The sequence below is a fragment of the Chiroxiphia lanceolata genome, chromosome 1 (assembly GCF_009829145.1).
Source record: "Chiroxiphia lanceolata isolate bChiLan1 chromosome 1, bChiLan1.pri, whole genome shotgun sequence".
Taxonomy (NCBI): domain Eukaryota; kingdom Metazoa; phylum Chordata; class Aves; order Passeriformes; family Pipridae; genus Chiroxiphia; species Chiroxiphia lanceolata.
In genome coordinates, this window is record NC_045637.1 from 151,594,079 (window position 1) to 151,606,377 (window position 12,299).

General features: G+C 41.7%; 1 protein-coding gene across 3 annotated transcripts in view; it reads right to left on the reverse strand.

Annotated features, from left to right (window-relative positions):
• The window catches only part of DLEC1 (DLEC1 cilia and flagella associated protein), a 46,119-nt gene extending 34,040 nt beyond the window's left edge, over window positions 1–12,079 (reverse strand). For all 3 annotated transcript variants that reach the window (XR_004357584.1, XM_032690983.1, XM_032690973.1), the window contains exons 1-13: window positions 11,756–12,079; window positions 10,336–10,476; window positions 8,400–8,556; window positions 7,802–7,912; window positions 6,559–6,719; window positions 6,078–6,292; window positions 5,759–5,840; window positions 5,331–5,418; window positions 4,369–4,542; window positions 3,511–3,647; window positions 2,540–2,632; window positions 2,202–2,292; window positions 1,084–1,246 (exon numbers count right to left, since the gene is read on the reverse strand). Coding sequence is in view for 2 of the 3 variants with exons in the window: in XM_032690983.1 (XP_032546874.1) it covers window positions 1,084–1,246; window positions 2,202–2,292; window positions 2,540–2,632; window positions 3,511–3,647; window positions 4,369–4,542; window positions 5,331–5,418; window positions 5,759–5,840; window positions 6,078–6,292; window positions 6,559–6,719; window positions 7,802–7,912; window positions 8,400–8,556; window positions 10,336–10,476; window positions 11,756–12,040 (1,898 nt within the window). In the remaining variant the exon portion in view is untranslated. The remainder of the gene's footprint in view (window positions 1–1,083; window positions 1,247–2,201; window positions 2,293–2,539; window positions 2,633–3,510; window positions 3,648–4,368; window positions 4,543–5,330; window positions 5,419–5,758; window positions 5,841–6,077; window positions 6,293–6,558; window positions 6,720–7,801; window positions 7,913–8,399; window positions 8,557–10,335; window positions 10,477–11,755) is intronic.
• Between the last annotated feature and the right edge of the window lie 220 nt (window positions 12,080–12,299).

Genomic DNA, 12,299 nt, shown 5'->3' on the forward strand with positions numbered 1-12,299 from the left:
AAGTATCACTGACAAATCTGGACATTTACAATTTCTTGTATCACTTTCTGTAGCAGAAGAAATGTTTCTCTTTCCTGCTTCTGTGGAGTTTACTCTCAGCCTGGCCTGCTTTGTTTTACACAAATGCTGACACCAGATGTGCAGGGACTGCTGTTGGGATTATAGCACAGAGAAGATGTGGAAATTGGCACAGTCACAGCCTTTGTCAGTTTACAGTGCCCAGTTCACCAAATCACCCTTTCTTTACCCAAACACCAGCCTGTTCTGGCATTTTGCACCTGTGATTTCTGGGCCACAAAACAAACTGTCAGATATTCACTGTAGCAAGTAGCAACTTACATTAATGTACCTAAACCCAGCACTGACCTACTCACTGCTTTGATGTCTGCAACCTCTAACTGCTGCCATCATGCAAGAGTGCACTTCTGTTAATTTTGATCAAAATCAGGATGCCACTACATTCAGTAGGATGTAATTATCCACAGGGACATATTCCTTGACTTCAAATTGAGTTTATATTTCAATCTGCTAGGACTCAACAGGAGGAATCATCTGAGAGTTTTAATACAAATTGATTACACTGGGCTCCCATATTAATTAGTGGAGATCAAGTGGAGACCAGGATGTATTATGACTTGTTCTATGGGAGACATCTACAGTCAGAATTGCACCCTTGGAAGTATCTATTTCCCTGCATTATGAAAGGAAAAGAGTCCTTAGCTCAGTAGCACAAGAATATACAGTAGACATGTAGCATTAGATAAATCTCACCCGGATCACCCTGTAAATATTTCCTGCAACCATCCATATTTATGAATCTTTTGGAATTGTAGATTTATTTCTACTGAAGCAAATATATTGACCTTGGCTAAAGGCTGCCACAATGTCTGATTTACGCACAACGTTCCCACTCTTACAAGAGTATCCTTGAACCTTAACTACCGAAGAACTGGAGCAAAAGGAAGCAAAGCTGCTGCCCCAAGTTTATCAAGTGCACGAAAGTTTCTCCAATACAGTCTCCCAAATGAGATCCCTATCAGTAGGTCCAGACTGCAGAGCATGACTGTAATAGTTGCTACATACGTGGAATTCCTTATAACCAAGCTCTTCTCCTGGCTGCTGTGTGGGTTTTGGCGGTCGAACCGGATGAGATGTTGTGCTGTCACATCAGTAACTTCACCCAGCTCAGGTTTGCTTTCTCCACCCGTGACGAACAGAAGGTCCAGAGCAATCAGCTCTCCAACCCCTTGAAGAAATATTTCGGTGCTACTGTTTACTACCTGCCCATTAGCACAGTTCACATCACTCATCGACAGCAAATACCAGTCACGGCCATTACTGATTATATCTGGTGTTCCCTCAAGTTTCAGAACTCGAATGTGTTAATTGCACAATGTTTTCCTGATGTTCTTTGTTTATCAACATGTATCAACACAGGCTTTCTCCTCATAAGTCTAACAGATTTGGATTTTAGGGCCACGACCTCAGCTCACTTACACCAGCATTGTTTCACTGAAGTGAGCAGGGTGTTTACCTGGCTGACAATGTGGCTCCCAGATGATTTGAGCAGTATATTAAAATTAAAATAAGCAGCAAATGCACTATTAAAAAGTCTATATCCAAGACTTTACCAGAGCTATATCCAAAGGAAATACCTGTGATAAAGTGATTCAGTAGACTACAAGTCAAGCTTCCTGTTATAGCACTCACAGTTACTTTACAGAACAAACACTAACGTTTACAAGAATTTCAACTGGTTTCATTAGCTAATCCAAAGACTGCCTGTCTCTCCTGAATACCCTCATACAAGATGTGCCCCAAATTTTCTTCATTTCTGCCCTGTTGCAGCTGATGTTTTACAGTTTGCCATGTTATCTTACAGATAGAAAAGTAAAAGAAATTAATTGCACCTGGCAAATGGCTTTTTTTTTCTGCTACTTGGTGACATTTTACATTGGATTTTTGGCTACACTGGGTTAAAAGCTCAGTGCTTTCTGAAACCCATGTATTTCCTGCACTAAGAAAGGAACAGTAATAACAATAATAAAAAAAAATGCCTAGCATTTAACATCATCAGGGGATACAGTATTAATCCACTGACATAAAATGTTACCATCACTTCAAGCCATCAACCACCACTCACATTATCTGAGCATCTACAGAGTTACAAATGTGAGCTCTGAAAGGTGCCAGAAACAAACCTGTAACTGTCACATCATTGACTGGACAATTGTCACACAAAAGGGTGTATGTTTGCTGTGAAGCCTCTGGTAAAGAAGGGAAAAACAGGACCTGAAAGAAAAAAGGGAAATAGCAACGTCTGTAACTGATTCTCTTGAGGAAGAAATGCAATAAGTGTTCACTAAAGGACAGTTTTACCGATTAGTAATTAAATCTTACATTTGCAAGAAGCAGTCAGTGTCACTTTTTGCTCACACAAACCCAAATTTGCAAGGTCCAGCCAAGATCATCTAAAATGATCTTGCTTGCTAATGTGTTTGGTAAAGTATAAAAGCTTTCTATAGCACTTAGTACTAACCTCTACTGTTTCACTCTGCCCTGGAATCAGCTCAAAAACAGCAGGCTGGATCCCAAAAGGATCTTGTATCACAAAATCAAGAGTGGCAATGGCCTAAGGTGTTTAAAAAAATAATAAATGAAATATCAGGTTGTTGCTTTTAAAATACAAGGTTACCTAAAACAGGCAGTGTATTACATCACTGTTTAACCTCTTACCATATTTTCTTTTCATGCACCTCAAAAGAAAGTGGCTTTTGTACATGGTTTAATTAGAAAAAAAATGCTTTATGCTTTATAATGACCTTGGTGAAAGTTGGGGGGAAGGTTCTGTCTCCAAACACAAATGGCAGCATCAGGAGCCCTAATCTTCATGTTCACAGCAGAGCAGCTCTGCCTGAGCACAGGGGCTCTGTCTGTTCCTCCATGCTTATGTCACTTTGAGTTGGAGCTGTAAAGTTGCAGGAGGGACAACCTGGCCCATTCAGCCCTTTCTCCAGCACCAAAAATGCCAATCTGCCTGTCACATCTTATCTTCTTTGTCCCTTTCACCTACACCTTGGTTTGTGATGAGAAGCTAAAGACAGAGCAGGACTGGAGTGAACTACAGGTGCAGCAAGATCAGTAAGGGATATCTTTGGTGGGGAGGGGGAAGAAATGAGCTCAAGCAGTGCTGGAACTGATTGCAATTCTATTTGCTTCAAGGATAAGGTTAAAGTTCAAGCCACTTTTCCTTTCCCTAATCTATGCCTCAGTTTACCTCACCGCTGAGCAAGAAAACTTCTCCCAGAGGCAAACCAGAGTAGAGAGTACAGACATCCAGGGAGATTGGTCTTGAGGATAAATGTGAATGCCTGAAGAAATGGCACAATACAAATGTCTCCAGCAAGGCCTTATGACTTCTGTGCTAATATACCATGACTAGCTCAAAATGCCTTCACACCAGGGCACTTGTACCACACCGTGTCCACTGTTTCCCTTCTAATCACTCACCCCAGGATTAGGAGGTGGCCAGGCTTTCTTTGGCATTATAGAGAACTTCCCAGTCCTAACGCCCTCATTTCTGCACAGAATTGATGTTGCTTTTATTCCTCCAACAAGGCAGGGACCACAATCTATAATGTGAGGCACTGCAACAAATAACACAGAAAATCAGGCTCCAGAGGCAGTGAAGGCTGCTGATTAAAGAACTGTTTACAGACATTACTGCATGTGAATATGCCAGGTTTTGCAATCCTATACCCCCTCAAATTCTTTCCATTTGAAAGTTAAACAGTGTGGAGTGTACATTTCTACATTCACTTTACATTTTAATGGTGCTTCCTACTTAAAGATTATTGAATGATAAAAAGTAAGATGATTTTTTTAAAAAGCTCAGTATAACAGGTAAGGTGAATTTACAAAACAATCAAAGCAAATTTTTGCAAAAGTAATCCTGGCTGGTACAGTTGAGGTCAGATATCTGAGAGGTGCAGGTATGTCATATCCATATATAATTAACATCACATTCCATGAATATTAATTAATAGCATCAAATAGTTATCATTAAGTCATAATTCCATAATATTTAGGACTAGTAATTACAGTTGTAGTGGTAATTACACAAGCCCAGAAGAGTGGCTCCTACTCCTCTAATAGCGTGAAAAGAGCTTAATGAATAACTGAGGAAAAAATTGACAGGATTGCATTTTAATAACTAATAAATCTATGATGAGTGAAAATGAGATAGATATCAAAATGCAGAAACTGCACTGCCAATTTTTTCCACATTTGTTTTGTGACACAAAATTGAAGACAGTCAAATAAAAAAACCCCACCTTTAGAAAAATTTAAGATTTGGACGATACTGACATGTTAATACTGGAAGTGATACTTTAGCTTGGATTGGGATCAGAAGAGGTTCTGATGATTGAGTTTCCACTAATATATGATCTTCAAAATCTCCCAGATATTTAGGAATAAATTGGACTGTATACTGGCATGCCATCCCAGGAGCAATCATTCCACCCTTTCCTGGGAATTTTCCTTGGGGGGGGAAAAAAGCAAGGAATTAAAAAAAATTAAAACCTCCCAAAGTTGGCACTTGTATTTACAACCACATCTCCCTCTGGAAAGGTGCCTGTAAACTTCCCCCACCTATTGCCTAAGTCCAGCTGATAAAAAAGAATGAGCACAAGAGGCCTGGCAGTGCAATCTGTGGACGTGCACGTCCTCCACAGAACTCAAGATGTTTTTTGCCTGAAATATGCTTCTCATAATGAGGAGAAACATGGAGACATAACACAGTTTTCCTTTGCCACAAGACAAAAATGCCTTACATGGAGGCATATAACTTCTTCTAAATATTCCTCCAATTCCTGGGATACCACCATCTAATACCTCCTTAGGCAATCTATCCCAGTGCCTGGCTATCCTATCGTAGGAGAAGATATTTTTCTTAACTTTCCTCTAACCTATTCTTCCCTGCTACAACTGAAGTGTGTTATTTCTTGCCCTCTCCCGTTAATTTTTTTTCAGTGGAAACTAAGCCTGTTCCTAGATGAACTTTGGATAAGACTCCATGTAGGTATTCCATGGATACATTTCAATCTAACATCAAACACTTTAATTTAGTGTTCTTGAATTCCTCATTAGACCATTTGAATCTGCTTGTGATTTGCATGTGAGTGTCATAAGTCAGCCTTCAGTTCCTAAAGAACTGAGCACTATGGAAAAGAGAACCAAACAGAGCATCTGTGAAAAATCTTTGTTCAAGCAGATAAATTAGATTTTTTTATGTGTTAACATCTTATAAGCAGAAAAAGAACTCTTACCTGGCAAAATGAAAAATGCTGAAGTAGAGGGGGGGATAAGTCTCATATACTGACTTGTTGAAGTGATGTTCTGTAGCTCTATGGTCACCTTCATTTAAAAAGAAAATAAAAACGCTCCATTGTATCTATCCTCACTCATTAGGTAGGAGTAACTACATTATCACAACCAACTCAAAAAATCTCAGTTTATTCAATAAAGGCTGAATCAGATACTAACAAAACAAAGCAGAGACAGAAAAGGGTCCATTTAGTTTTCACTGGTTTGTGTCAGTGGCATGGAAGTTAAAGGGTCATAAATTCCGTATCAGGAAGAAACTCTGACTTTCATTAAAATTCAGAAAGCCAAAAGATTAGGTGAAATATGTAGATCCAGATAGGACATAATACTTCTCAGTGGTAGAATTAACTCTCTACAAAGAAGTTCTCACCTCATAGGCCAGCCCAACTTCATCATAGGAAAACAGAACAGTAGGTGGATTGGCAAGAAACACGGGAACAAATGACGTATCACTGAAAGATAAAAAAAAAGGAGACATTCTCTTACTGCCTCGTTCTCTAAGTACTGATAAAATGAGAAATTGCAAAATGTATCCTTTGGCAAAAACAAAATGTCATACAGACATACTTTGTTTCCTAAGAGACCATATAAAACATTTAGCTCAAAATATCTGTGTGCAAATCCACAATAATTCTATAGTGGAGCTGTGTGTGCTCGAGCTCAGGATCCAGACTGTAGGTCATGCGTACCCTTTGGCATCTTCTGCTTTTCTTGTGGCTATGATTTGGTCCACTTTTTCTTGAGAAATGACCAGGGATTTGCCTCCATGAAGAGTATTTAATGGGAAAAAGCGTGGGTTCTTCAAGTAATTCTGCCCTTTCTCAAGTCTGGTCAGGTCCTCACTTACTCCCTCTGCTTGGAACTTACTCTCTTTCCAGGCTGGTTTCCGTGAGGTTTTAGTTTTCTTTGAAAAACGAAGAGATCATGGTGCAAAATTAAACATGGCAATTTTGAGGATGATGAAAAAGGTGATTTGTACATGTCTAATCAAAGCTATGCAGCAATAAAAATTAATACATAAATAAAGTATTTCTCATTTTTTTTATCAGATCAAATAGATTAAGCATTGGAGCCAAACAAACAATGGATTGATATTCACCCTTTGTTACAGGAACAGCAACAAGCCTTACAGTTCTGACAGACTACAGCAAATACACCTGTAAAATGTACCTTACTTATTTTTGTAGCGTGGTGGGTGGAATCTGGAGTTGAGGGCAGAGTTGAAGACATACTTGTCCCGCCAGGAGACAAGTACACAACGTGATCCAGTGGAAAAGGGACACGCTGCTTACAAATAAATGTCTCTTTCAAGTATCCAGGTTCTGATTTTCCTGTAGTTCAAATAAAAAAAAATTAATTCTACAAGAGAAAAACATGAATGATAAGCACTTGGTCTAAGCATAGGTGTATGAATTTATTTTAAGTCTTGTTGATGGTAAAAATACACTTTAAATCTTCTAGAATTTAATTTATGCTTATGATTTATTTTGCACTTGAAAAGCTTAGGGCTTTAATAAGAAAGCTTTTAGAAATACTAATTAAACAAGCTATATATGAAGGAAGTTAAATTACTCCCAGAAAGTTGTGTTAAGCTTACAAGTGACTGGGACTTAGAATGCCCTGTTCAGTTTACAAAAAGATCTATGTGATGGACTTATGACAGTCAGAAAACTGATAAAAATAGGATGCACCATCTAGTCCCACGTTCCTACAGCTGGACAACAAAATTGACACCTCAGAGGAAACTCTGGGATGTGAGATTTTTAGCTTTGTTTGGAATTACAGTGGAAAAAAAAGGACAACAAATCTTGGAATTTCTGATTCAGCTGATAACTCAGAAATGTTTGTTTTGATCAGATGATACTAAAACCTTTCGCTCACATGAATAAAAGAAGTAAAGAAATCCTGACATTGTCCAAAAGATTTTTCTTACTGATCTTACTATCTTGATTAGCAAACAAAACTGATACATTTCCAGAACTGGAAAATTTTAAACCCAAAATAAAGAACACAATTTTATTTCACTGAAAATAGTTTTTACTTTAATGTAACCACTTTCCTTCTCTGTATACAAGATGTAGCTGCAGCTTTGTGCTAATGAAATTGGATAGGGGCAGGACACTCATTAATATAGTTTTTGTGTCAGATGGAAAGAACTGAAAACAAATCTGCAACCACCACTAAATATCATATTTAAGCACATTTATACTCAATAATTTTGAATTTATCAATTATATTTTGAGAATGAGCCTTCAGTGGAATTTTATGCTTAAACTACTGGAGTCCCTTCTGCTTTGGCAGAAACAAAAAAAATATAAAAAAAATAAAAATATACTCAGGTCTGCTACATCCTTCAAAGCTTCAATATAGAGTGTTCTAAAAAGTCTAAATTTCCTCCTGCTTTAAAAGTTACCTTTTGGTGCTTTAGTAAGAGGCAATTTCTCAGTGATGTAATCATCAGGGCAGATTAAATTATTTTTTCTGAGAAGTTCATTATCCAAAATCCGCCTAAAAGAGGATGCCACTGCAATAGTAAAGCAAACAATCAATAGTCAATCAAAAAAAGCAAAATATTAGCCCCCTAAGATGCAGTACCTTGATCTGTCCAAAGTAATGTTGTTTTTATATAACATTATATGCTTATAATGTTGTTCATCCCTGTCAGGTAATATTTTTGGATAGACAAATAGTTTGGTATTTTAATCCCAAGACTTGGAAATGCATCTCAATGATTCTAATTTCAGTTCAAACCCAGCTAAGCACCCACTGGAGAAGCATTTAATCTCTGTTTGCTGCTGCAATACACCAAGGTGTGTATGCTTATACTACTTGGGTGGTAAATACCTTGCAAATGACCTGGTTGTTTAGTTTCTCAGTGTCAGACAAATGTTACTCCACTCGAATCTCTGCACAAAATCCTTCAGAGTTGCTCTGTTAACGTAAAGCCAACCCCAAGTTGGTTTCCAGGTACCCTAAGCATGGACTGGGGAGAGACATTCCAGAATCCTCACCTGGTGGAAGTCCCATTTTGTGGAAATCTTCCCCTGCCTCTGCCTTCATCTGGTTTAGGATCCTTTCATCTTCAGCTTTCGCTTGGATCTGGGCCTGAACAATCTTCTTTTCTGCTTTGTCAGCTTCTGTCAGTCGGCTCTTATACTCAGCAAGGAGCTGCCACGGGCATGGGTGAACACAGACAAGTTTGAGCTGCTACAGTTAAATGTTTTCTATCTGTCTTTTGAGAGGTAAACAGAGATAGTTTGGTAAAACACCATCACTTTACAAGCATAAACTGGCCTGCTAAAACACTGTCATTCCTATCTGGGTCAGAAGCACTGACCAAGAAAAATGTGTGGAAGTTGAGGACATGCTCCCAGGACAAGAGAAATATATTTTACTTTCTGTGGGACAGTAGCTGCTGCACTGTATTTTGCCTGTAAGTGTAGGAATTAAATTAAAATGGGCAGTCTTAGTGAAAGTAAAGGCCAGGTTGGATGGGGCTTGGAGCCACCTGGTCTAGTTGGAGGTGTCCCTGTCCATGGCAGAGGGATTGGAACAAAATGATCTTTAAGGTCCCAAACCAGTCTGTGATTTTATGATTCTGTGATTCCTTTCTAGTTACTAGGAAGGTTTCTAAAACTCAAGAATATCCCAACAATGATACTACACTCCTCCTGATGTATTTTGGATCACTCTGCCCAGCTTGGCAAGTGCTTTAACAAGCACAACTTAAAAAGAAAAATCCTGCCTCAAACAGGTATTGATGTAAGTTAAAGGGAGAATTCAGCAAAGGTGCAGAGACTCACAGGACCACCAGCAAGACAAACTGATAGACATTCATCTCAAGAGCACCTGCAGCCTAACTGAGATGTAACAAGGCTTTACAACTTTGATCTAACAGGGTTTAACCTTTTGGCTCATTTAATAGAATTACATCACAGACTCACAGAATCACAGAATGGTTTGGGTTGGATGGGACCTTAAAGATCATCTCATTCCAAACCTCTGCCATGGGTAGGGACACCCTCCACTAGACCAGGCTGCTCCGAGTCCCAGTCAGCCAGACCTCAAACACTTTCAGAATTAAATGATTTCCAGTGATTATTTCCATTACATAATCCTATTTGGTAGGATTTTTTTTAATAGAAAAGACAGGACATAGCTCAAATAAGATGCTTCCTCCTCTCCTGCCCATTCTGGGATCCCTCCGCTGTCAATGAAATCCAGTAAACAGTTCCACTCCATGCCAAAGTTGACACCTAAAATGGATCAGGTGGACTGTGCCCTAAAAGTGCCTGCTTGGTTTTTTTAAAATCTTATTTTCTGATGATGGAGAGAGCATTGAGTGACCAGTCCAGCAGTAACATACATAATACAGTGGTGTACTGTCAAGTTGAAATTAATCCTATCCAAGCAGTCCATTGCAGAAGTACTCACACATATTACTCAAAACATACTGTGTCTACTGATATACTATTAAATTACTCAGAAGAAATACAAAACTTTAGATTTTTCATCTCTGATAGCCTTCATGAGGGTATGATGACAGAAAATGGAAGAAAATATCTCTTGCTCAAATCATCCAGCAACAGCCTCTACTTTCATACTCTGACAACAGCTCTTGGAGGGATGACAAGATGGGAAGTCTGGGACACTGATCAGCAGGTACAGGGAGAAGTTGTCAACCAGTTCAATAGGCATTTAAAGGGCTACTGGTTTTACTGTTTGTACTGTGTCTGAAAAGCTGTCCAGAGACAGGAATATCATGAAGGATCACGTGAATATTAATTTATAGGAAAGGTTCTGTGGGAAACTGTTCTCAAGTGAATTTCCATTAAAATGTCATTTTTAACATCAACACCTGCCTTTTTATTTTATTTTACAGAGGATATAGAAATTACAAAGTAGCGATTAAAGAATTCCAAACTCTGACTTGGTTTGGACTTGTACCTGCTCCAGCTCATCTGTGAAGCCCTCATGATCAACACTGTCTCCTTCTTGTGACTCGATCCCAGTTGTGCCCATGTCCACCCCAAAAACATCTCTGGTGTACAGGTCCCCAAAGGCTCTAGCCAGCACGTGGGAGATGTCCTGGGGAGAGAAAATGAGGATGTTTAGAGCTTAAAGCCTTAGATAGGATGGGAAGAGATCCTGGGCACGAGCTAACGTCTGGAATTAGCAAATGGAGGAGGAAAAGTGGGGGGAAAGGGCTGGGAAAGGTATATGGAAATGTGTGTGCATGTGAACACTGAAGTGAAGGGGGGTTGTGCACACAAGGCAGTGCAGACACAGACATAGTGTGTCCTGGCTGCACCCGGAGGTGACGGTGATGGACACAGGGCTCTGTGAGCACAGAACATGTGTGTGTCACAGCTTGTGCAGGGATGGGACTGTGTAGGGCTGTGTGAGTGGGGATGTGTGTGTGAGGGAGACAGAGCATGGTACAGGGGACATGTGTGTGTCTATGTGTCAGTCCTCGTGCTGGGTGTGTGCCTGTGTGTCCCAGGGTGTGTGTGTGAGGATGTTTGCAGAGGGGTCTCTGTGTGTGTCTGTGTGGCTGCAGAAGGGTCTGTGTGTGTTTGTGTGTGTAAATGTGTCTGTGTTTGTGTGTGAAGATGTTTGCAGAGGGGTCTCTGTGTGTGTCTGTGCAGCTGCAGAAGGGTCTGTGTGTAGGGGGGGGTGTGTGTTCTGTGAGTGTGAGACATTGCAGAGGGCTTTGTGTGTGCAAGTGTGTGTTTGTGTGAGGCTGTTTGCAGAGGGGTCTGTGTGAGATTGGGTGAATGGGGGTGTTTGTGTGAGGTTGTTTGTAGGGAGGTCTGTATGTGTGTGGCTGATTGCAGGGGCGTCTGTGTGTAGAGGTGTGTGTATCTGTGAGGCCGTGTGCAGGGGGGGCTGTGTCTGTGCACAGGGGGGTCTGTGTGTGTTTGTGTGTGCAGATGTGTCTGTGTGTGTGAGGCTGTTTGCAGGGTCTGTGTGTAGGTAGAGGTCTGTGTCTGTGTGTCTCTGTGCGTGTGAGGCTGCAGTGGGGTCTGTGTGAGCAGCAGTGTGTGTGTGCGTTTGTGGGAGCACAGGTGTGTGTGTGTGTGTGGTGGGGAGTGAGGCTCTTTGCAGGGGCTGTGTGTACAGTGAAGGTTTGTGTGTGTGTGTGTGTGAGGCTGTTTGCAGTGGGGTCTGTGCATGCAGGTTTGTGTGTGTGAGGCTGTTTGCAGTCTGTGTATGCACACTGCAGGAGAGTGTGTGTGTGTGTGTGTGCACAGGGGGGTCTGTGTGTGTTTGTGTGTGCACATGTGTCTGTGTGAGGCTGTCTACAGGGTCTATGTGCACGGGTGTGATGCTATTTGGGAGGGCGTGTGTGCCCGTGCTGCGTTACCTGCGAGCTGGGCTTGGGGCTCCCCATGGCCACGGACAACCCAGCACCGGAATCCTGCGAGCCGGGGCTGGGGCTCCCCTCAGCCATGGCCAGCTCGGCGCTGGAATCCTGTGAGCCGGGGCTGGGGCTCCCCTCAGCCATGTCCTCTGAGCCGGGTCTGGGGCTCCCCTCAGCCATGTCTTCTGAGCCGGGCCTGGGGCTCCCCTCAGCCATGTCCTGCGGATCGGGGCAGGGGCTCCCCTCAGCCATGTCCTCTGAGCCGGGCCTGGGGCTCCCCTCAGCCATGGCCAGCCCGTCCTCTCCTCAGGTCCCGCCGCCGCCGTTGCCGAGTGACGGTGCGGGCAGGGCACGGCCGGGCGGGGTAATGGCGGCCGCCCCCCTTCCCCTCCCCGGGCGCCATCGCCCTTCACACCCCCGCCGGCACTCTGGGGGCTGAGGGTGGCACCCCCAGGCTCCTCTACCCCCTGCCATGTACTTTTTAGTGAACTTTTAAGGACGAGGAGCCTTAATAAGAAGCGAAATAAAACGTTGGCTTGAAAGCTGG